The 26,130-nt window shown below is 42.9% G+C and overlaps 1 protein-coding gene across 1 annotated transcript in view; it reads left to right on the top strand.

Moving 5' to 3' along the window:
* SLC2A12 (solute carrier family 2 member 12) overlaps positions 1 to 26,130 on the top strand; it is a 30,161-nt gene extending 4,031 nt beyond the window's left edge. Inside the window, exons 2-5 of the mRNA XM_038133350.1 lie at positions 3,653 to 4,969; positions 21,836 to 21,958; positions 24,185 to 24,317; positions 25,841 to 26,130. Of these exons, the coding sequence (XP_037989278.1) occupies positions 3,653 to 4,969; positions 21,836 to 21,958; positions 24,185 to 24,317; positions 25,841 to 25,937 (1,670 nt within the window). The 3' untranslated portion in view covers positions 25,938 to 26,130. The remainder of the gene's footprint in view (positions 1 to 3,652; positions 4,970 to 21,835; positions 21,959 to 24,184; positions 24,318 to 25,840) is intronic.

Here is a 26,130-nt window from a genome sequence, read left to right as displayed (position 1 = left end):
TATTTGACATGACACTCTCATTCAGAAACTGAAACCATACAAACATGACACTCTCAACATTTTAAGGATTAAGAACTATGCAGGACATAGACTTCAAAGTATCAACAGAATACACTGTCCATGCTGCTGTGTTTCAGCTGGAGAGCCTTAAACTCAGTTTTTGCCTCTCCTTTACTAACTGTTCTCAGTTTCTTGGAAGAAAATAATAATGGATTATTTAACAGGGTGATAAAGGTGATGGGTGATCAATAAATGGGACACGTCACTAGCTGAACGCAATTTGGATGCCTTGGCCTGCTGACTGCAAGTGAATGTGCTGTCTGGGGTTCCTCTCTGCTAACTTTAGACATCTGCATCTGAGCAAGCCGCACAGTTTCCTTTTATAGGCAATGGAGGGAAGTAGGCATCCGCCCTAATTCAGACATCTAGAAGTGCCTATTTTTCTCAAGTGGATGCAAGAGAAATCTACAGATGATGTAGATGTCTCACAGTTAGGTAAGTTGAACCCTAATACACGCAAATGTAACGTGATTTGCATTCCTCATTAGGATAAAATGAGGCAGACCATATTTAAAGGCAAGGCAGTGCCTTGGAAAGAATCCAGTCAGAAAAGAAGTAGGTTTTCCTGAATGATAACCAGAAGATAAGCTTCCGTACATGTCTGTGAGAATCCTTGGACAAGTAGTCCAAGGAAGTGTCCACCAGGAGTGGAAAAATTATGTCACGGTTCTCTTTGGCACTGTGTAATCACTGCAGGAACACTGGGTCCAGATCACAATTTACTGAAGAAGTTGGTGGTCTGAAAAAATTCAGAGAACAGAGGTTTGAATACTTAAGGGATTGGTGAACTTGTAAAGCCTCACAGGGTAAGTAGCTAAAAAAGGAGATGCCTGTGAGATGACCCAATGACAGGCTATGAGTTTGTACTTAGTGAACACAGTTAAGTGTGGGGAAATGGAGAATGGGATCTGATGGCTGGAAGCTGAAGCTGCAGAAATTAGTCTAGAAATAATTTACAGATAACTTACAGTGAAAGCAATTAACCATTGGAATCACCTATGACTTAAAGTCATTGGTTTTCAATCACTAGCCATTTTTAAATCAAAGCTGAATGTTTTAAATTGCCTGGTTCAAATAAAATGTAATTGAAGTGTGTCTGAAGGATCGTGTGCTGTTTGTGAGTGTCAGACTGGATGAACACAATGCTCTCTAGTCCATAATATATAAATTGAGGTAAAATCCTACATTAAATATATGTGACTCAATGATGTAAAATATTCAAGAGGTATTCAAGAAAGCACAAACATAGGCACGGAACAGTAGTTTGGGCAGAGCACTGCAATCAAATTAGCAGCTTAGTTTCTGATATGCTCATTCCTTCAGCACAACACTATGTTGTTATCAGCCCAGATTTCTGGCCAGGAAGGGTATATTCTCCAGATACAATAATATACAGCAAGCAGGCAACTCAAAAGTATAAATGGGAAGGAGAAATTATGTTTTGCAATGATAAAACAAATATTGCATGTGTGCATTGCAGGATGCAGCACAAAGCAGCTTAGCTGTAGTCAGCAGTACTTCCACTGAAGTACTGTTCAATGGTTGAAGGAAGTACAGCAGAACCTAACCCATGCTTCTATTTAAAATAAGTGAAATGGTTTCAGATACTGCAGATATAAAAGAAGAAAAAGCTTTAGAAATATTAACAGATCTGGACAACAACAATATAAAAAAATATTGTTCCATCACTGGAGCATTTTGCGTATTTGTTTCTGTTGTTTTCTTCAAGATGTCCCATCTCCATTCCAAATAAATCTACCATCTGCCCCCACCTTCTGAAAGACTTCTCACAATAATCCCATTCCCCCTGTATCCTTATAGCCCATCAAGACAAAACCATGTGCTTCTCCCGTATGTCTTATCCATCTCTGCTTTGCCAGCCTCACCAGCTCAGCAGCTGAGTGAGTTGAGGTGCATTTGGTGCACGCAGTATCTCAGGACTGTTGCTGTTTGGCTTCTGCTGTTTGGCTCAAAGTTAGGAGAGCTAATAGGTGATACTTATCTTAATAGACTTAATGGGCTTCCACATCTCCCCTGACCCCCGAGGCATTGCTTATATTCACAGTTGTACTGTGCTACCCTCCATAATAACCTGTCTGCCTATGGAGTGCCTGCAGGGTGGGGTGGTGGAATTGTTTGCTTCTGGGAGTTGTTAGGAGAACATAAGGTGGCTTGGGCTGCAAATGTGCCAGGGATCCTGCCAGCAATTTAGTAGGGTATGTGGCCAAATGCCAGGGTCTGGGCCTGGGCTCTGGCGCTGTTTACTTTAGCAGTGCAGATGTACTGCTAGGGCTGCTCTCCTTCTCTCTATTCAAGATTTGTTTTTGAAATGTAATATCCTTTATCAAATGGGGCTGATCCTCACCAATGTGCTCAAAATTATTGGCAAGGAACTCTGAGAAGTCAGTGTGATCAAAGAGCCTTAACGCCTTCGAAAAATGAGCTAAAAATAAACAAACTCTGTGTATCATTTCCAATTAGACCATATACCACTCATTCCAGGAGAATTAACTAAATATGGACTCTGTTATGCTGCAAAAGCCACCTCTTCTCTGACACGTTCCATCTAATTGCAAAATCAGAAGTTGATTTACTGTTTTCCTAGTTGTGTGGCAGCCAACATCATGATGTGAGGAAAATCATGCTGGGAGGAAGAACGAGACCAACAATAACAAATTGATATATTCCTCAAGGTTTAGGGTGCAAAAGGCTTCACAGTTAGTAGAATATGATCAGTCAAATCTATCTTGTAACAATAAACAATGAATCACAATTGTATAAAATGAGTTTGTTTTAAAGCGGAGATTCAAAGGCATATAATCTGCATTGTTTTCATCATCTGTTTCTTGTTCCTGACATTATGGCCGTCAAAGGCGATGCAAAATATTTGATCAAGATATTCCAAAGAATCTGAGTTTAGACGTGAGCAAAGCTCAGAAAGGTCATAAGTTTACCTCAAAGATCAGTTTCCCTAGAATATCCCAGATATTCTGCATCAGCCTGATCCTCACTGATTAAGTTTCCAATTTGGCAAAATAAAAACAATGGTACCAGCAGCCTTCATGTTGTCCTCAGACAAAACAAAGGAAATAATAAGTGGTGAGGGAAAACTTGTTATTTGTTTGAGTCAAGATTGAAGCAATTTGGCTAAGAAATTTATTCTTTCCTTGCTCATGGTACTCTTGTTGGGCAGATGAGACTTTCTCAGTGTAGGAAAAACACTAAAAAATCTCAAGGCAAAAATTGCTTTCTCACCATTTCTTTTTGCAATAATATTCTGAAGCAGAAGGTTTATTTTTTTGAGACCTGATTAAAACCTTATTGACTTTTGATCAGAAAGATAAGGGACACAAAGGCATTAAAACTAAAGATTTTATATTCATTACTTTTTTTTCTTTTCAGAAATAGCTTTTTATGTAAATCGCTTTTATGTCACCACTGCTTCTGGATGTGTATTGTACCTAACTGCTTTGCCTAAAAGTTACAGAGAGCTTTTTTTTTTAAATTTGTAGATCAAACGAAGTTATTATTAATGTCAGAATATTGCAGAAATCACTCTTTCAAGGTTTTTTGTTTTATCCTCTTATTTCAGGTTGTGGAACATTCACCTTTCTATCTTCTGCCATTGCTGCCATAAGTGGACTTCTGATGGGCTATGAGTTGGGCCTTATCTCTGGAGCTCTTCTTCAGATGAGCAGCATTTTAACACTCTCTTGCAAAGAGCAGGAAGTCATTGTAAGTTCCCTGCTTTTTGGGGCCTTATTTGCATCCCTTACTGGTGGATTTCTTATAGACAGATTTGGAAGGAGACTTGCTATTATTATTGCATCTTCTTTACTTGTGCTGGGCAGCCTGATTTTGCTGCCCTATGAATCATACGAGATACTCATTGTGGGCCGGATTGCTATAGGAATTTCCATATCATTATCATCAATTGCAACATGTGTGTATATCGCTGAGATCGCCCCACAGCACAGAAGAGGCCTCCTTGTATCATTAAATGAACTCATGATTGTGATAGGCATTCTCTTTGCCTATATTTCAAATTATGCATTTGCCAGCATATCTCATGGCTGGAAGTACATGTTTGGCCTGGTGATTCCATTAGGAGCTTTGCAGGCTGTTGCCATGTATTTCCTTCCTCCAAGCCCTCGGTTTCTTGTGATGAAGAATGACGATGAAGCAGCGAGAAAAGTACTGGAGAGGCTACGGGAAACATCAGATGCTACTACAGAGCTTACTGTGATTAAGTCTTCCCTGAAAGATGAACATCAGTATAGTTTCTTGGACCTGTTTCGTTCAAAAAACAACATGAGGGCCCGAATGCTGGTAGGACTCACTCTAGTGTTTTTTGTGCAAACAACTGGGCAACCCAACATTTTATTTTATGCATCGACTGTTTTGAAGTCAGTTGGGTTCCAGAGCAATGAAGCTGCCAGCTTGGCTTCCACTGGAGTCGGAGTGGTTAAAGTGGTCAGCACAGTCCCAGCCACATTTTTTGTGGATCAGGTTGGAAGTAAAACTTTTCTGTGTATTGGCTCTTCTGTTATGGCAATATCGTTGGTCACTATAGGCTTAGTGAACCGTAACATACATGTGAATTTAACCAAGGTCTGCAGAAGCCAGTCTCCAGAGGATTTCTCTCTCCAGAGACCAGGAAACTTCACTGTCACCAATGGGAGTCTCAAGGACCTCTTTGCTAGCATGGCTTCAGCAGAAAGATTGTCATTTGATGTACAAAGCGCGGACGTTGCCAGGACAGGAGAACTGAACAGGACTGCCCTGGCAGGAGGCAAAAGCACATCAGGGTCTCACGTGGAAAGTGGGGAGGTTCCTGTTGTCCTGAAATGGCTCTCACTGGCCAGCCTGCTTGTCTATGTTGCTGCATTTTCCATAGGTCTTGGACCAAGTAAGTGTTTAATTTTTCTATCTGTTTGTAACTTACAGTGTTAAGTGCTGGGATGACATGCCCGGCTTGGCATTAGGCGGTTCCTAAGTTGGGCAAAGCAGTGTTGTCTGCCAATATGCACTGGTATTCTCACACACCATGCTGGTAGGCCTGGTATGTACTTTATAGGAAGAGGTCCTGCCCCTTAAGGCCAGTGACTTGATCTCCCTTCTGTTCACTGTAATTAACTGGTCCCTCTTCAGTCAAGAACTGCTGTTAGCTTTGTACAGCAAAATTATGGAGCCCCCGGCAATTTTTTCCTCTTTCTAGTCTATTGTGTCCTTACACTGGGAGGGTTAAGATGTAGGCATTTGCTGCTGCTAGCTCCTAAACTCAAGATAATGATAAGCTCTGGACCTCTCTATGGTATGACATCATCAAATCCACAAAATGCCAACCTGTCTGAGTCCTGCTGAGGATCTGTCCCTCTGACTGTGTAATACTCTTCAGATATGGAAACACATTCAAGGTACCATAATTCATGAGCAAGCTGTAGTACCATTACCACTGCTTGGGTGGAACAACACAAGTGGGAGGACACAAAGGTGTCACAAAGGACACTGTACAGCTGACACTGTACTTCTGTATCTGCCATCGCACTTGCACAGGTCTCGCTCTCTCCTGAGGAGAGCATGTCTGTCACTCCAAGGGACTAGAAAGTAAATCTCTCTGTTTTATTTTGTTTTGTTTCAATTGCACTTGCATAATATTGTACTTTGAAGGGGTTGACTTTTTAAGTCACTCTGCAAAACCCACATGCCCAGTCCGTTATTTATTAACAGACTTTGTGTGCTCTTGCACTCTGGCTCAAACTTGCATTGCAAACAAACTGTACTCTCCTGTACTATTATGATAAAAAGCTTGCCACAAGGATACAACCCAACAATTGTGCTAACAACAACTCCCCTGCAGTATTTATTTGTTTTAAACATTGCTCACAGGGAGAGCAGTGTGAGATAAGCATTCATTGCCAGAGTTGCAAGCTTGACTGTGTTATTACAGCATTATTCCTTGCCTTGAAGATAGTCCTGGGGCTGGATTCTGCTTTCTGTGACATAGGTTCAAAAACAGGGATGAAACCCTGAAAAGAAAATGTTACTTGAACTTTTATTTGGGCGTTTCAAACATATATTTAATGACCCTTAGAGTGGGGTCACATGTTAAGTCTTGGCCTCCTGCTGAAATCTGCTTTCCTGGTGACCTGGCTGTAAATGGATTCTTAGTCATTTGAGTTGGCCTAATGTACAGTTAATGAGAACAGTGTCTATTTTCTTGAGGGCTACAAAAACTGATGTGTTTTCCAGGCTGATCTGAGAAGTCTCTGAAGCCAGTGCTTGTTTTTTGACCTCTTTCTTGACTTGAGAGCTCAAAGGCTTTCAAACAGAAAATGGGAAAGAACAGACACCCTCTCAGCTCCATCACAGAGAAATCATGTATAAAGCCACTGTGAGGCAATTTATACAGATGCATTTGCCTAGCAAGTGAAGGCCAGATAAGCACAGATACAGGCATTTCAAATTGCAGCTAAGTCCTTTCAAGACATTTTCCTGCCTTTGAAAGTACACTGTTCAGTTAAAATTTCAGTTAAAATGTATAGAAAATGCAAGGGTTAGAGAACCAAGAGGTTGTTGGAATCTTCAAAGGATCTATCATGCTTGAATAGTCTGGATTGGGATGCAAGGTTATAATTTGTGTCTCATGTACAGCCTACAGCATCTCCTGTTTGGAGCCCTAATCCCTGAATGTGTTCTAAAAGCCTAGCTTTCTTACCTCCAGTAAACCTTTCTTAGTGTAAAGAAAAAAAATTAGCCCCTCTGCTTATGTAAAGTAAATTGTTTTAACATGTTTATGTTACTCATCCCTAAATCTGGCCTGTGGTCTGGACCAGACTGTTCTCCATTGCCTACTCATCAGTGGGAAGGAGGCATCGAGGCTGCACTTGCTGGCTGCTGTGTCCAGGCTGTGCCTGGGGTACCTGGGGACAAAAGCACTGTAACGCCTGCCCCACTGTATTTTCAGTGAGAAACTCTCATGCTCAATGCAATGCCTGTCTCCATGCAATGGCTGGCTAAGGTGAAGGCGGTGTTGAGTTTGCCTCTCTTTGTAGATCAAATTGACATCTTTTGGATGAAGAGCAGAGAAGATCTTGCTTTTTCCTTCCTCACCACAAGGCCCTTTCTGGAATAAATTCACCCACATTTTTTTGAGTCCATGCTGCACTATGTTCTGTGGGGATAAAGGAGACTTTATGTCGGACCATTAGGAGATGACACACTCTTCACAGGACAGATCACACAGTCCGAGCTCTATCATCTTCTTTTTAACTACTTTGTACTTTTTTTACCCTTTTTATTTATTTTTTTATTCTTGTCTAAGAGAGTTACAATTCAGATTAGTGTAGCAGACATTTATAAATTATTTCTCTTTTGTTGCCAAATTACATAAAGTAGATTGATTTTTTTGAATGAACTAAGCATATGCTAAATATATTTATTGCCTTTTATCAAAACACCCGGGCAGCACAGTGATGAGCATTCAAAAATAGACAGTGAGAGATAAAAGTCATTTTTGCATTACAAAAGAATTCATAGACTAGCAAGCATCTGCTTAGTGAATTTTTTGATTCTGGGGTGCTCTGTATTTATATTATCAGCCCTTACACAAGATAAAAGGGGTATTTCTGATGCTGTGTTTCAGTTTAATTATGTTTGATGAACTGCAATTCAATTGCTTGTTCGCACTCAATTTCACACAATTATGAGGACGTTTTGTGGATGAAACAAATCAGTGTTGCATCACACCACGGAACAGCACATGCCATTTCTCTTGGGGTGTTTGCAGAGGCGTTTCAAGGCTTTCAGTCATTAGCTAAGGGGGCTTGCTTGACACCCTTGTTGTCTTGGGTTACCCTTTGTCTGTGTGTCAGGACAGACAAACGGTAAAACAAGGATCAGCCGTTCTCAGGAGGGAATGATGCCTGCAGAGCCCTAAAGAAACCACTCCTGGCTGCCATGTGAAGGATGAGGAGAGTGAGAGGGGCTCCTGGTTGTTTGCAGCACATGTTTGTGAAGAGAAGCGTTGGAACCTGCTGTCTGTGGACAGGGGAGGGACGGGAGAAGTCTGAGCCTGGCAGAAGCACTGCTATGCCTTTTACAGGGGTCAGCGAGAGCAGGCTGATGAGACGAGTGTGGTGTGGAGGTAGATCACCTATTCATCACCCCAGCTAAAATGTGATCACTCAATGTGACCTTGGAAATTAATTTAACACAAAGGACACACAGAAATAATCTAGTCATGACCATTCATGAACACTTACTAAATGGCACAGAATTCACTGAAATAGTTTCAGGGCATCTCATTTGCCAATTGCCCTGTTCAAATCATTTGAGAGGCACAAACTAGAGGTCTTTTCTCATAAAGAGGTGTCACTTCCTTCACTCGCCACTGTGTGTGGTGCAGCATGTTGGGATGCTGGAACAAGGAAAGCCACGCTCCTGGGATGTCAGACTTATTTTCCAAAATAAGGCTGTAAGTATAGGATTCCTATGTTTGGATAGAGTATGTGCAAGAGAATTCTCTTGGTTAGCAACTGCAGGGCAGCTATAACCTCTCTGAAACAGAGTGGGTGCCCAGAGCTCTGCTGCTCTCCTCACAGACCCGATGAACAAAATTCAGACATCAGATTGCACCCATTACCAATTCAGACATCAGATTGCACCCATTACCAAAGATCTGCTTTTCTGCCTTGACCATCTCCTTTTGCACCATTTATGATCAAATACTAACTAGGGATGACTTCCCCCCATATTTCCTGCATATCCCCCTGAGTGAGATGATCTCATCAGTAAGTAGCTGGAAGAAATATAGTAGCACCACACACAGGTATGCAGGGATGCAATGGGGTCTAGAGGCAATGCTCCTTATCAAAAAGAAGTCAGAGTGGCTCCAAGAAATCCTAGGCTGAGAAGCAAGTAATGCAGACTGATTCTGGACCAAACAGAGCATCTCTTTTCCCAGTCTGAATTTGTTCTTGCAAATTAAAGGCAAGTGAGCAAAACAGGACTTGGTCAGTACCTCTTTGCACATATTATGGGAGTGAAGTTCAGGGGAATCCATGAACATCTTAGGGATTTTTTGGTGTGGAATGGGGAACACCTTTAATGAGAGATGGATGTCAAATATATGCATTTGGACTGCATGTATGGCATTGGTGCCTTGCACAAGAGCCCTTCCTCTGTGAGTCCTTTAAACACATTTCTGTGTAACTGCAAAAGCATTTAGGCAGTTGGCCAATGAACGTTGGGAGCAAATAATCTGCTGGAGCAAATCACATCAGCTCTGCTGGCTTCATGGCATTTCATGCTGAGCAGGCAGATGAAAATCCACAAAAACACCTACAAGTGAGACTGAGGGGCAATTTCATGACATGAATCATCCTCAAAACTCCAAAACTTAGCTGTATAAAGTCCAAAGGTACTTATGTCTCTGCCAACCTGGGACAAAGATGTTCTATTACTTCATGTCCTAGAGCAGCTGCCAGTTTTGTGTGGCTCTTCAAAGCCAAGGAATAAACTCTAGAGCTCTTCTCTTGGAGACAAACTCCTTTTTCAGGCAACAACTTGGAGCTGCAGATCCAAGCACTTAGAGCCTTCTTTACACTCAGATTGCTGTGGCCACAACACACCCAAGGCAAGTCAGTGTCTGCAGCTGGAGAAGTTTCCTGGGTTTCAGGGTTTGGCACAAAGGAATGCATTTACCTTTCCAGGTACATATAAACCTCAAAATATATTTTTAACATACTTACTGTTAACATATTAAGTGCACAACCAGGTATTGGAAGAGGGGTTTAGAGCTTACTGCAAACCCTAATTTTCCATGTCACTGTTGCAGTCCCATTGAATCATAGCTCCCATGAGTGGGTGCTTGTAGGGTTGGCAGTACTTTGATATTGCTAAATACCTGTTAAAGAGTGAAATTAAATATCCACAGGAAGCCTTCTCAGGCTGGGATATAATGGTCTCTGCAGCCATCTGCTAGCCTCAGCCATCAGGTGAATATTTCTGATTGGAAAACTGGAAAAAAATTGCATCCTCATCACTCTGTCTTCTTAGCTCCTGAAGTGATCACTTTACCTACAAAACAGGAGACCAGCTGACTGCTGGGAGCAAGTGCCCAGGGCTGTGAGGTCCAGACTCTCAGTGGATGCAAAGCATGTCTGCAGACCATGTACAAGGGTGGGGCGAGCACAGGACCCACAAAATTAGGACATTACAGTTATGGGGACAGCGCTTCCCCCCCAGGATGGCTCTCTGATAGACTCTCAGCCACTCACAGCCACCTCAGACTAATGCTCCTCCTGCATTTGGGGATCCCTAACATCTCCCTTCTCTCCTTGTGTGGATGCAGACACACTTAGGGCAGGCAGATTCAAAGTTGTTGGAGCAGGCACAAGAGAAGATAAACACAGGTGAACAAACCAGGGGCTTGTAGTCACTACAGTCACTATCTTTATTCTAATGCAGGAAGGGCTGGCAGGCCACCAAGCCTGCCTTCATGTTTTACTAGTTTCACACTGGTTAAATTCCTCTCACATGAAAGACCCAGGATTGTGGTTTTGTGCCCACCAGGATGGGTTCCCCCAAGAAGGTTCAGGGACTGTGGTCTCCAGCAAGCCTAACTGTGATGCACCATCTTGCTGCTGTGGGAGCTCTCTTGTGGTTCATCAGCCCTGGGAGGAGCAAAACCTGTGCAACAGAAGTTGATAAAGACAAGTCCCTAGAGAGGGCACACCTTAAGAGCAAGATTTTACTGATGAAAGTGTAGTTTAGGATGATAGATGTCTATTTCTAGTTTAAATCTAGGCAGATTTGCCATATTGAGTATATCTGAGTTAAATTTATATCAGCTTGAATGAATACTTTAAAACTGAGATAATTTGTACCTAAAATGGAACAGATGTTTCAATGTGTTCGGGAATCCAACTGATGCAGGAGCCAGATTCCTCAGATTATCAACAAAGGTTAATGTTTTTCTCCACCAACGGGGGGCTTTCAGACCCCTGTTCTCTTACTCAGTGCATGGTGTGAGTAAAACCAAGGTTGTGGGTTCAACCCCTTTTCAATCCCTGTACAGGCCACTCACTTAAAAGTTGGACTCAATGATCCTTGTGGGTCCCTTCCACTTCAGCATATTCTGTGAAACCTGTGAAATCTGTGACCTTTCCTTTGACACAATGCTCCCTTCCTTTCTGGCTGTTAAAAGAACTTCAGGATGACCGGGAAACTAAATTAGACAGCATTCCACACCTAGTATGCTTTAACTTTTGGTAAGCCCTGAAGTGGTCATGCAGTTGGACTAGATGACCATTGTATGTGCTTTTGTACTATTCTATTCTATTCTATTCCCATATAAAAATCCACTTGTTTTCTCTACGCCTTATTGTGAGCTGTTGCATTTAAATGCAGCTTTAAACCAGTGTTGGAGAAAGTGCAGAAGAAGGAAGAAGGATCAGGCAAGAAAGATCAAGGAGGTTGGATGAAAGCTGAAGGGTTCACAAGTGAAATCCATTGAGATGAGGAAGGAAGTAAATCCATCCTCAATCCACCACTGTCTTTCTTATACAATCCTGAGTGGTTTGTAGTGGTCTCTCTTTATGCTTTTTATTGGATTAATCAAGGCAAGACCCAGAGCTGGAGCACTGCCATAAGGCCCAGAGAGCTATAGTCCCTTTGACTTTGGGCCTGTAATTGTTAGATTAACTGGCTACCTGAGTAGATTCACTAGCACAGTTAAAGGCTGAACCTTTTATGTGTCTTTCACCTCAGTCACTAAATGCATCTGTAACAAATGCAGAACAGCTGGTTTGACACATGACACTGTACAGCCCAGGGACTCGATCACAGAGGTTGTATCTCTTGCCATCCTGACAAGCCAGATTGCGTAGGATGCTTTTCCCCTGCCCCTTAATGCTCTTGGGCTTAATCTTGGCCACCAAATGCTTGACCTGAAACTGGAAAATCTTGTGGGAATGAGAACTGTTGGTGTGGAAATTCTGAACCTTCCATGGATTCAGTTGGCTGTTCCTGTGTTTTGAAATATTGTATGCTTAATGGTTTTGCACTGTCTTGGAAAACACTGTTAAAAAATCAGATCCCTAGAATTCACCTCAATATCTCCTACATTAAAGCAGTATTTCAGGCTTCTAAAAGCATGTCGTGTTAATTTGTAGTGCACAGGAATCTGATGGTAAAAGACGTTCATGCTCAACATTGCCTTGCATGACATTTTTTTATGATGTTTTATTTTTGAGTTTCTACATTTTTCCAGCAGCTGTGGCCTGACCTTAAAATTCACAGAAATTAGAAGCATCAATTTTATGATTTTTTGTGGTTTACTCTGGAGAATGGGATAGTGGCAGGGACTAAATCGAGTATTCAAAACCAATCAAGTGCTTAAACGCTGTGTTGGAATTTAATGAAGATAATAAACCTTGGGAATATGCATGTTTCACTGAGAAACAGTACAGAGAGTCCTATTTCAGATAATAAAAAAAATTATCTTGGATTCTTTGTTTTATGACAAGATTCTTAGCACTGTTTATTTGCACTGAATAGTCTTTTAATGCATGCATCCATGTGGTTTGAATATGACACTCCACGTGCTTATCTAGTTCATCATTCCTGTGCTATTCAAATGCTGCCTCACATGGCCTCTATTTCACACTGTGTCTGTACTACCAAGCTGCAGCAGAAAGACAAGGCACAACAAAATGAAAAATAAAGCAAGGGTAGTAAACTGCCCACTTCTCCCTATTTCCCTGCCCCAGATAAAGTTTATCTGAAGCCTCTTGTTAACACATCAAGCTATCTCAGGAATAGGTTTGCCTTTTCAAAGGCTGAATGGTAGTAGGCTTGAAGTGCAAGCCAATTTAAGATATTTTTGGATATCTGGATATTAATTAAAGGATTTCAAATTGCAGAAGGTGCTTTCTAAAATATCAGATGAATAGGTTTGTCTTATCTTACTTGATAAAACCTACAAATTTGGGGGACTTTTGTAAGTGTCAAAAAGGTCACAAGAAGGAAAAACTGCTTTTGTGATAATGAGACATGGGAATGTCAGTGGGAGCTTCTTAATTGTTTTATTATGTTATTATATTTCAACCCCAAGACTGAAATTAAACTGTATATTGAAATGCACCTGAAATCAGAAACATGATTTTCACTGACATTTATGTTCCTGTTTGTAACTATAATATGTTAATGAGGGAAAGTCTTGGTGGATCAGGCCAAAGGCTTTGCCTTCTGAGAGACAGAGCCCTGGCTACTGTGAAAAGAGGGAGAGACCACACCATGCCCCAGCAACTCTTCCTGTGGCTCTGCAATGACAGTGGTTCAGTCTGCTGTTGAGAAGTGAGGTGACTTCCTGTGGTTTGGCATATTATGCTCCAGTTAAAGAGGGATTTGAGTCAGTATCCTGAGCTTGTGTTCTGCATAGTGTAAATATCTCTTTACCAATAGTTCTGTGTTAGTAAACCCATTGACACAAAGGTATTACTTAAGAGAAATGGAGCCTGTGCTTAAAATTATGCACAGTTTTAAAGTTTAGTTCATATTGGTTTCCTTAACCATATTCTACGAGACAAGACCATTGTAATACTGAAATCTGTAAAATGTTTGCAGGTCATCTGTCAAACTTCATAAAATCCAGTTTCCTTTAGGAAAGAGGGCTGGGAAAGAATTTTTTAGAGGCAAGCTAAACTTGGGCCAGCTTTGTGCAGAAACTAAAACTGTCAGTAGGACTTCAAGTGCAAAGTCAGTATTGTATTTCACTTGTAAAGTTCATGAAACTAAAACAGGTGTTATAAAGTATGAGAAAATAGTTATGCTGAAAAGGTAAAAATATGTAATCAATCACATAACTTACTGGCTCTGCTGAGGAAGGTGAGACTGGCAGCCAAAGCACAGAGAGCACGGTAAGTCAGTGCATGAAGTCAGGAGACTGTTTCTCCTGTGGCATCCAAGTTCCTGTGCCACACTGAGCTCTGGGAGGAAAGCCAGGAAGATTTTCTCAAAGGCAAAGGGCATGCAGGAGGGCACCCAGCTTCTGCTGCCTTGTAAAATCAACCCTAAGTGCAGAAAACTCTTCTGGAAGAAACAGAACTAAAAGACACTTTGTGGTGGTTAAACCCAGAGCCTTCACACCTTCCTCCTCACTGCCTTCCTCCAGCAGCAACCAAAGCAAAGCATGGGCAGCCATTTGCAGTGGGGAACTTAAAAAAACCCTGGATCACTACAGGCTTCTCTCTAAATAACTCACTGTTGTTAAACGTTGCTTATCCTTTCTACTGGGAGTTTAGTGAGGCATGTGCACAAATAAAATCTCTGTTTTTCAAGAGCAAAGGCCTAAATTGCCCCCAGCTGCTGTGTCACAACAGGCTTTTTCTGCTGTGCAACCACTCCAGGACCACCAGTAGCCCTTGGGTGCTGGAAAAACAGGTTCACTTATCCCACCCAACTGGGTAATTTCTCCTCTGCATACTTTGTAGAAGAGAATTATGCGATAAGCTGAACTAATTCACACAGAACTTCCTCATGAATTAGGGCTTCTGGCTTCTGCAGTCATTCCTCTGCAAATGCCTCAAAGGATTATCCTGGGTTCAATATTCTGAACAAATAAACACCCACAAACAGGAATACATATTTCAGGTTTTAATTAAAAGGCCTTTTTTTGGATGGCAGTATGTGTTTTATTATAGTAAGCCTATTCTCCCTTGAAAGCTTTTTAAAATTTTTCCTTTTTCTCTCTTTTTTTTTTTCTTTTCTGCCACTCTGCATGTTGTTCTCTCTTGATGGGAAAATTTGAGTGTCTACATAACAAAGGATGAGAGGAACAGTGACTGTAATATCCAGTTGCAAACAGGATTGTCATCTCACACATCAGTTCCAAACAACTTTTCATAGGCTACCTGAAAAGAGGTACAATTACTATATCTGCCAACAGCAAGGTTATGATGCATTCTTCTTTTTTAACTCGAGCTGGCAACTAAGTACCTCACAGCTGCTTGCTCAAGCTTTCCCCTGCCACTTGCCCACTAGGGAGGAGAATTGGAAAAAAAAAGTTAAATCTCATGAGTCAAGAGCAGTTTAATAATTGAAATAAACAAACAAAAATAATAATTCTAATTATAATAATGATTATGACAATACCAATAACTGTGATGAAAAGGGAAGAGGCAGAGAGGGAGAGGAATAAAAACCAAGAGAAACAAGTGATGCACAACACAATTGCTCACCTCCCACTGACTGATGGCCAGACTTTTCCTGAGCAGTGATCAGTGGCCCCCAGCCAACTCTTCCCAGTTTGTAATCTGGGCATGATGCTCTAGAATAGAATATATGTTCTATATATAGTATAGAATATTCCTTTGGCCAGTTGCTTTCAACTGTCCTGACCATGCTCCCTCCCACTTTCTTGTGCACCTGCTCACTGGGAATGAAAAACTGGGCATAGGAAACTGAAAAGTCTTTGATTTGGGGTAAGCACTACTCAGCAGCAACTAAAACATCAGTGTGTTATCATTGTTCTCATACTAAATCCAAAACACAGCACTGTACCAGCTACTTGGAAGGACATGGACTCTCTACCAGCTGAAACAGGACAATTCTACTGATAGATTTTCTGCTGTGCACTTTTCTTGGGCAAGATGGTCTACAAATCACATTAACTAAGAGAATTCTATCATTTCTAGGTCCTTATATATCTATCACTACTTGCCCAGTAATCCTTCAGATGGGGATCACCTCTAAGAAATCTCATTTGTGACTGTTTTTTTCCAGATGAAAATGGACAGTAATTGAGGACCACTGAAAACAGATTAAAGAATATATTGAACACCTTGCATTTAAAAGGAAAGCCCATATGATCCATAGCATTTCTTTTGAGTTCATGGAGATGAAAATTTGAATAGTGGCCCACAGCGTTGAGAAGGCTAAGGGAGGAAGGATTGCTAGGAAAATCTGATGTGAATTGCATCTCACTGTCCTCCTTCTCAAGTGGCCCAGAGCACAGATGATGGAGGTAATGCTTTGGAATCACTGTCTTTCCTCAAACCCTTCCCTCAGCTCTATCATAAACTGGAGGAGGCATGAGTGATTTCAATGGTTCACCACAAGGCTCCTTAAGAAAGCACATGGGAGTGCTCAGCCTGTCCATTAGATAGTGATGCAAGTAGTACAAACAGTTGGCAACAATTTTTATGTACTCTGATACAGCCTCAGAGAAAAAAAGGATTAAATTCCACTTGTCCTAATAATGTTACTGCAAGGAATCAGCATAAAGGGTTAGCCACACACACTACGTCAGCTCCTTCTGGATCATCAGTGGCATCAGGTGTCTTGCAACCAGTAGTCTGCTGCTTGCAGAGAAGCACCTTGGCAGCCGTAGAATTAAAGTACATATTTATAGCCTTCATCTGCAGAGATCAGGATGCAGCCAGAGGCATAAGATTAGCCGAGACTTCTCCTGACTCCCCCATCTCTCAGCAATACAGTAATTCCACTCCTTTGGATGGGCACACACAGGGTAGGTCTTGACCCTGTCAGGCTGGCTCTCTGCTGGCAGCTTACATGCTCTCCAAAGCAATGCAGCTGCACATTTGCTCTATATTTGCCAGTTATTAATTTTGAGCAGCCATTTCAGTTTCATATTATGGGGCAGAGCCAGAGAGAAAGATGTCTCTTGTTAAGCAAAGTCATAGATTTTTAACGCCAGACACAATTGTCTGCTTTGTCCTCTTGCACAAAACTGTGGGGCAGAGTGTAAGTCCACTTTTTGTGTGTCATATCTCCTTTATCTGCTTTGGAAAAGGACCAACTCCCTCCCACACTCTCCTTTTTCCAGTTTAGGCATCCCTCACTTTTGCCAGCCCCCTAGATGACTTTCACTGATTCTTCTGTGAAAGCCCTTGCCTGAGTTACATTATGGGGGTGCTTGGAGCTGTGCTGGGACAGTGCTGTGTGTGACAGCAGCACATGTGTCCCCCAAGCCCAGCTCTGTCCCAGTGTCCTCACAGGCACACACCTCACCAATATCACACACTCTGAAGGCTCCTGCCATCCCCTTTGATGGCACAACTTGCCCTTTAAAATAAAGATCAGCTACTGCTGAACCTGGCCTTTAGTGGGAAGTTGTTGGCCACCTGGCTCTTTCTGGTAATACACAGCAAAGCCAGAACCAGGAAAATGAAAAACCTGTTGGGTTTAATAAGCCTGGAATAAAAATCTGGTCTTGGCAAAGCCAATCATTAGCCAAGTCCTGCCATCTCATGGCAGCTTTTCAGTGACTTGTTTGCATCCTTCCCTAGCAGTGATCATTTGTTACACACTCTTAGATGGTCTGTCTGTGTTACTTCATGGGATAATCCCTTCCTTATCCAAACAAGGTTTGGACCTTGTTTCGTTAACAACCCAGTCCTCCTTTTCAAAATCTAAAGTACTCTGCCCACTTCCCTCCTACGCTGTAAGTCCAATTAATTGCTTTCCAGAGCTGATACCTCAGAAACCTGAATTCTTTCAAGTATTGCAATGGCCATTTTCTGAATCTCACCATAAAGAATTTGATCTCACACAATGCAGGTACAGGAAAACAAAAAGCTAAGCAACAAATGAATACCAAGGGAATCTAATATTTCACTAATAAGAGCTGCTGAGCAGCTTCCAATTTGCTTCTACCTCCTGGCAGGAAAAGGTCAGAACAAGGACATTTTTCATTCATGTACCTCACTGGAATGTTGAGCACCCTCAAGATCACAGTATTTCTCAGTTATTCTCAGATTTTTCTGCTTCTCTGATGTATGTTAACTTCTCTTTTTAAAATTTATTTACTGCATAGCAATAATGGAAGGAAGGAAGGAAGGAAGGAAGGAAGGAAGGAAGGAAGGAAGGAAGGAAGGAAGGAAGGAAGGAAGGAAGGAAGGAAGGAAGGAAGGAAGGAAGGAAGGAAGGAAGGAAGGAAGGAAGGAAGGAAGGAAGGAGGGAAGGATGTCACATGAAGTTTGAGATGTTTCTTTGCTTACAGCCCAGGTATAAAGTCATTAGTTTGGCCATGTTGGCTCAAACAAAAAGCCCACTTAATCAGTGTGTTACCCTGCCTCCAACCATATAACCTCCAGCCAATAACAAGTGCTGGGATGTCACTACCTCTGTCACCTGGCCTCTCATCCTCTCAGCCAGCACACTCAAAACACTTGGCTGCCTGATAATGATAGTGCAAGTTACATTTCAGCAATCATACTGTGTTTTCTTTGTCTGGGCACAATGTACACCTTCTCTAGTGGCTCTTTCCTATTTCTAAAAGTTTTCTTCATTCAGTAGTTTATCTGTGCTGAGCTATTTCTCATTCATTTGGTTGTATATAGATTTTAAGCCTTCAACCATGTAGTTTAAACATCCTCTGGAACACCACAAGCCTTTACCCTGATCTTTATGGAAAGGAGGCTTATATTAATATTATTCTCCTTTCAAAACAAAATATGGTACGCTCTTGGCTTTTCCCTTTCTACAAGAATATTGAATTTTAAATGTTATAAACAGTGTGACAGAGCATCTTGCTCATGGTTGCATCTTGAACTACCCAGGCTCAGCACTGAAGCACAATTTGCCTTTTTTTCTCTCATTAAATATCCAACAAAGTGCTTAAAGGAACCATCATCTCTGGTATGTAAAATGTACTCCCAGCACTGTGCTCAATTATGCATGATTTATTCAGTCTTAATGGGACTAGCTGAAATCTTCCATTACTACTCTGCTTCCTGCTTGCACAGCCCCTGTTACTTTGTTTAGAGGTGGATGTCACCGTCCTGGTCGTTGGGCTGTATATTATATCTGAATCCTCTACTCTTTCCACTTGGGCAAGGAACATCAGGCCATCTAGTTTCTGTGATATTTAATGAAACAGTTAAGCTTTCTGAGACAATGCAGTATTTCTGTCTGCATTTGCAGTGTGTGTTCTTTTCTCTGTATTGTACCATAATAAAGGACCATTAAACTGCACAATTTTTCTTAGCTGCTGTCAACACACAACACACTGCGGGTCAGCAAAGGTGAGTTACTGCCTGCAGCAACAAACCCTGCAGCTGTTGAACTGAGCACATAGAAACATGCTGCCCAGCCCTTAGCATCATCTCTTACCTACATCTCACCTGGGGATCACCAGCTCTTTTCCCATCCATTCCACTGACGCCAGCTGGGGGTGGCCGGAGCAGACACTGAAAGCTACAGAGTGTGTGCAGTGTGATTGCTATGGCAGCATCCTTTGGAAATACTGCTGGATTACGCAGCAGATGGGGGAGAAGGGTGTGGAGGGTGATATTTGGCTCCTCTTTTCAAGGACAGGCTGATTTCCCCTGCTTAGGGGGTGAAGAATGCCCCTGCTTAGGCTGGTGAAGGCAGAGCACATGGGTGGCTCGGGAGCGTGAAGGCTCAATGTCTGCGGTGTTGTGTGCACAGCGCAGAAGGCAGCAGCAGTCGTTATGAATGGGAGCCTGAGCCTAGCTGCTGGCTTCCCCAGAGCAAGTCACATCCCTGCCATACCTACAGCAGCTGCTGCTTTTTGGCAAAGGTACAAACAGTAAACACAATCCCAGAGAGGTGCTAAAAGCAGAGAATCGGTGGTTATTGCTGCTTCAGCTTGGGGAAAGGAGTAAACAGACTGTAGTGTCAGATTTCTTCAACTGCTCTTTCTCCCTGGGGAATGAGCCTCTCCGCTCCTTGCCAGCTAAGCAGAGGTCAGGGCCATGCCAGCGGGTGTAGCTACCATCAGCAGACACGAAGAACAGTCCTGGTGTTTTGGTGGCATCTTCTACACTAAATAAGCGGTTGCAATAAAAGCAGCTAACCACGATTACAGCTGATGCCGATCCTCAAGTATTTTGGTTTCTTAACAGGAAAACAACACGATTCAAACCTCCAGACAAATTATCAGTTAGGCTGAAAGGGCCCGTCTGTCGTTGGAAAACTGCATGGTATTGGAGTTGCTGCAGTGCCACACATTTCAGCTGCCACATGAGCCATCCTCCAGTGCCCAGAACACTGCTTTGTTCCTGGAGGTTGGTTTACACCCAGCAGAAATTTTATTTCTAATGTGACAGTAAATATCTCTTTTGCCAGTTTTTGATGTGTAAAACTTTTTGCAGCCGAGCTTGTGTGCTGGCTGGCAGGCTGTCCTGTGGAGATGAACTGCAGGGGCTGTGAATGCACACCTCAGAACGGCTCCTTTGCCTCTTGCTTACTTGTTGCTTTCCTTTTCAGGTCCTGAAGTGTTGCGACTAACAATACTAGTTTCAATAGCCCCGGTGCTGAGGGCGTGCTAAATACAATGGTGACATCCCCATGACTTTGCTCAGGTGCAGGGCTAGCTGGCTTGGCAGGGAAAGACACCTGATTGGGAAGTCAGTTCACTTCTTTGCTCCTGCCTTGTCTGTAGGCACACCACAGAACGCACCAAGGGTGCTTCCTTACAGCAACATTTGTCTTGTGTTAAAGTGTGTTAAAACTTGACGTGATCCAAGAAATTAAAAAAAGAAAGAAACAAAAGCCTCTCTATGGCGGCTGTTAGGCATGGTGGCTGTGTTATGGCCACTTGACTACGCCCAACGGGGTTAGGCCATTATGAAGTGTGGTCTTGAGTCTCTGTAAAAAAAAAACTATCACTCTTCTGGGTCACTCCCATGATGGGAGTAAAGCTTTTTTATTTTTCTTTAAGAAATATAAAAATCTAGGCCAAGTCCACAAAAAAAATTCAATTCAAATCTATGGTACTAAGAAATCTAGAATTTGCTCAAATCTGCTCCGTTGACTCTAAACTTGGGTTTTTTTCCCCATTTCAGCTAGTCCTTTTTAGTTTCCTCCTGGAGCACCTTTTTTTCCCTACCTTTACCAGTGAAACACCCTTGAACATACAGGAGCTTGGTTTTAAAATGTATCTTTTAGACTGCCCAGCGCAAGTGTTCTGGGTAAACTCCTGTCTGTCAGTTTGCAGAAATAACAGCACAGAAGAGTGACTGGCCAAGGGCCTGAAGACACAGCTCATGCCTGTGTACCTTGCTGCTCTTGTGGCAGAGGGTGGAGCAGGTTTTTGGCTGGGCTTTGGGTTTGTTTGTGTATGGGTTCTTGCTCATTTGTTTTCTGATAATCAGGAACAGTACAAAAATCTGTCTTTTTTTTTTTTCTCTTGGTGACTGTGCTCTGCACAATCAGCTCTTCATGTCTGAATTTGCTTTTGGGAGCTAGCAGCACCAGCATTTAGATCACCTGTGGTGTGGTGTGGCGTGATATGAAGGAGTCAAAAATCAGTTCCTCTCTCTTCATTTATACCTCAGCAATCTCATTTATGTGGAGCAGAGAGCTGGAATAGCAAGCATAGTTCAGTGTGGCAGGTTGATTTATAAGGTGGCATAAACATGCAGTGCCCCTCTGAGGCTGAAGATTGCTTTGTTTTGCTGCCCCACTTCCATTAGTGTTATGTCACTCGTGAGTTATTTAGTTAGAACTTGCTTTCATACCCAGATGTGCAGTCAGAGCTCACCTCCCCAGTCCAGTGCCACCTGTCACTGCCTCAGGCACCCACTGCACAGGGATGAAGGGATGGTGACCCCAGGAGATGCTGATTGCTGCACATGCTGCCTGCGGAGCGGGGATCCTCACAAACCTAACCCCCTGAAAATCAACTTATTCATTCACGTGGCCTCGCCTGAATCCATGGACTACCTAGACTTACAGCAAGGAGAGCCATCCTTCCAAAGAAACAATTTTTTTCCTTGTGTTTCAGTGTCCTGGTTGGTCCTGAGTGAAATTTTCCCTGGTGGGATCAGAGGACGGGCCATGGCTTTGACATCTAGCATGAACTGGGGAATAAACCTCCTCATCTCCTTGACGTTTTTGACTGTAACTGGTAAGATTTCTCTATGTCCTTCCAAGCTGATATTCTCCTAGTGGGCACAATAAGTCTCTCTTACACAAAAGCATTGCTAAAATTGCAGCTGTGAAAGCCCAGGAGATAAGGACTCTGTTTAGGTGTCAGTGTAACTTCACCATTCCCACCACATCTTTGTGCCAGTAACTTCAGCCCCACTGTGCTGCCTGTCAGACCTTGCACATCCAGTCCACAGGCTGTGAAGCTCAGGTCTTAAAAACACCATTGCCTTGGTAGGCTGAAAATACATAATGTTTAGGATTAAGTCCTGCATCTTCTGAAATCAATGCAAGTTCTGTTCTAGATCAGACCACAGCTTTTCTGATCAGGCATTTTTAAACACAATCCCATTTAATTAATTCTTTTTCACAGGAATGTCTTGGCTTTCAGAAAATTTTCTTTAGGAAAAAATGTCTTTGTGAGGTAAAAGTCTTTCACATTTGAATGTAAGAAAGCAGAAGACTACCATGTATGACATCTAATGTGATGATAATCAAAGGAGAAATTTAAATGCTGATGCTGAAATTTATTGATTATCAAATTTATTTTTCTAATTTTATATTATATGAGGCTTTGCAAATTTCAGTTTTCAGTCTTATTGTGACAAAAATACATGCTGAAAACCAAAATATATAAGAGAGTACAAATTCCAGGTTTCCCTTAAGTCTACATGACTCTCTGCCAGAGGCAGACAATCAACTCACAATAAGTCAAGGTAGTTTTCACCCCGTTAGATGTTTTTCGAGACAGATGTGAAAATGATTGTGATCTGTGATCTGTTACTAAACTGGGTTTCAAATTTGCTTTTTCTTTAAAACAAACAAACAAAAAACAAAAACAAACAAAAAACCCCAAAAATCAAGAGAGAGAGAAAGGAAAAAACCACATCCTCCATCCTGAGTATTCTCTTGATTAAAACTAGGAAAAATATGACATATGACATATGGTAAAGTTCACTGTGCTCACACTCTCACTTTAATTGGATCAAGGTTCTTCTTCAAAAGGAAACCATCCAGTTACTCCCACTCACTGCCCATCAGTTTGCATCACAGAACTGCACTCCTGAACTGCACAAGCTTTTGGACAAAACCAAACAGGAAAATGCATATTGTAGGCAGTCTGGCTGCCAACACTTGCTCAATCCTTGGACCAGACCTGAGTTATTCCTAAGGAAATGTCTCCAAAACCACCTGGTGCAGACCTCAGGTGCTCAGTGTCACCTGTTTCACCGGGAGGTCCCCTCTTGTCATGCAGCGTTCCTTGCTAATGTACATCTCTCTGTTATCCTGGTCTCAGTTTCAAAGACTGTAAAGCCCCAGTAACTCCCTTGGCTTATCTGGGTCTAATCTGGATTTATGAAAGTGTAAGTACAAGAAAATATGCATTCCTGTGGCGGAAAGGCAGGACTGGGAATTCTATTGCCAAAAGAATACACGCGGAGGTCACAGTGGCCAGCAGCATCTGCACTTAGGTGCTGATGCAGAGGAACCAGCTGGATCAGAAGCTTCAGCTGCATTTTCAGCTCTTGGCACAACTGGCAAATGTCTCAAGTGCCCAGGTTTATCTTAGCAGGGAAAAGGGCTAAGGGGGCTGCAGCACACTGTTGGGTTGGGACACTCTTTACTTTCTAGGGGCTGCAGAGTGCATCCCTCGGGATCCACCTACCCCTGGACTGTAGGCTCAGAAAACCACTAGTTCTTGGATGGCCCTATTTAGAGTTTACTCTTGCATCACTTTCTGGCACAGCACCCGTGACTCACAGTGGAAGTGCTGGGCACTGACAGGTGGGGAGGATTAGCTGGAGACAACTGTAATAGTGTGAAAAATGCTTGGATTTACTCCAAGAAAGAATGTGCACCAAAACCAGACCCAGGCAAAAATCCAAGGCACTTATGATCCCCACTGCCTTCCCACAAACCAGTAACAATGGCTACTCACTGTTTTCATCCAGAGTGATTGCAAATAAAATAAACCAATAGGTTCATGCTAAGTGGACCATTATGAACTCGTTAATTTTCTTTCATAAAGAGTATTAGAAAAAACAAAGCCACTCTTATTTTTCAATATATGTGAGCTAAGAATAGCAGCCTGGCTTCTTTCTAAGTTCTCCTGTGCATTAGGGGCTGTATCCTGTAAAATAACAGCAACAGGAAGAAAAATGGCAGTATTTGAAAATTAAAAAATACATGTTTTCTTCTTTTGTAGAGCTCATTGGCTTGTCCTGGGTGTGCTTCATTTACACAATAATGAGTCTAGCATCACTGGCTTTTGTTATCATGTTTATACCAGAGACAAAAGGATGCTCTTTGGAGCAAATATCCATGGATCTAGCTAAGCAGTAAGTACCAAGCATGTGACTGCATCCCCCAAGTTCCAGAGGGACAAAGCCTTTCAGCGCCACATATTAAAAAAAAAAAAAGAAATTATTGAAAAAAAGGAAACTGTTGGGAAAAAAAGGAAATGAAAGGAAAATTCTGATTCTCTCAAGGCTTGAGATTGCACACATTGATCTCAGCAGCCAACCAAACATTTTGTTGGTGCTGAAGGACTGGCCCTAAAGGCAAGGTGGTTTTTGAGCACCCCTTTGAGGACCTGCAGCCAAGCATGGCTCCCCAGCAGTTTTTGCTGTCATTCCTGGATGGGAGGGTGACTCTGATCTTCCATTTAGGACTGTGTGTTTTGGGTTGCATGCAGAAAATGGGAGGGAGAGATCCTGTATTTCAAATTGGCTTGTTCTGGCTGTTGCTTCAAGGCTCCATGTGGATTTTGATAGGTGTTGTAGGTGAGCTTTTGTTGTGTCTTTACTAAATGCTGTAGACAGGTGAGGGTCAGTTTCTTCTCCCAAGCAACAAGTGACAGAACAAGAAACGGTCTCCAATTGCATCAGGGGAGGCTTAGACTGGATATTAGGAAAAAAATCTTAACTTAAAGGGTGGTAAGCTGTTGAAAGAGGCTTCCCTGGGAAGTGGTGGAATCAGTGCCCCTGGAGATGTTCAAAAATTATCTATATCTGGTACTTGGGGACGTGGTGTCTTGTGAAGATAGCAGTATTCAGTTTACAGCTGGCCCTGATGATTTCAGAGGCCTTTTCTGACCTAAACTAACCTACGAGTCTAGATACTCTTATTTTGGCAGTAAAAGTAATTCATGTGTGAACATCTTCGTATCCTCCTGTATTCGTATTTCTTAGATTACAGGAGAATATTTGCAACTCAGCCAGGCATGAAGGAGCTTGTTTATAGACTAATTAGCTTACGGACCGACCACTGTGCTGCCTCTGGCCCTCGGGCTGTCCCTTCCCCTCCTCTTAGGGAAAGGCACCCATTCCTGCCGGAGCCGGAGCCGGAGCCGGAGCGTGCGGCGGGGCCGCCCCCGCGCGGGCAGGCGGGGGAGCGCCGGCAGCCGCCCGAGCCTCCCGGGGCATCGTGGGGCATCCCGGAGCATCCCAGGGCATCCCGGGGCATCCCGGAGCATCCCGGGGCATCGCGGGGCTTCCCGGGGCATTCCAGAACGTCCCGGGGCATCCCGGAGCATCCCGGGGCATCGCGGGACATCCCGGAGCATCCTGGGGCATCGCGGGGCATCGCGAGGCATCCCGGAGCACCCCGGGGCATCGCGGGGCATCCCGGGGCATTCCAGAACATCCCAGGGCATTCCGGGGCATCCCGGGGCATCCCGGGGCATGCCAGAACATCCCAGGGCATTCCGGGGCATCCCGGAGCCCGGGCGCTGGGGCGGCTCTCCGGGGTGCGCTCTGCCGTGCTGCCGGGCCCCCATCCCTGCCCTCAGCGTGTCCCGCAAGGACACCGCGCTGCCGGCTGCCTGCAGTGGCCAACGTGTGCGGGGTTTGTGCTTCTGCAGGAAATACGTGAGGACGCCCTTGTGCAGGGTGAGCCAGCGCAGAGAGAAAGTGGTGCCGGTGGAACTTGCCAAGAGAGAGAAAGAGCAACTCTACTAGACACGGGGCAAACAAAGCAGCCTTCACCAAAAGACTGATTAAATAAAAAGAAAATGCTCTGTGATGCTCACACTCTTATGGGACACGTGGTATTGTTATTATACACAAGATATTCTCTCTTTTATTTCTTGGTAGAACTTATTTCAATGGCGGTTTACAGCCAACATTAAAGGTCGTTATAGTTTACAATTAA

This window comes from Motacilla alba, chromosome 3, assembly GCF_015832195.1.
Source record: "Motacilla alba alba isolate MOTALB_02 chromosome 3, Motacilla_alba_V1.0_pri, whole genome shotgun sequence".
Classification (NCBI taxonomy): domain Eukaryota; kingdom Metazoa; phylum Chordata; class Aves; order Passeriformes; family Motacillidae; genus Motacilla; species Motacilla alba.
Note: the sequence above shows the minus strand (reverse complement) of the source record. Positions and strands in the feature narration are given on the sequence as shown.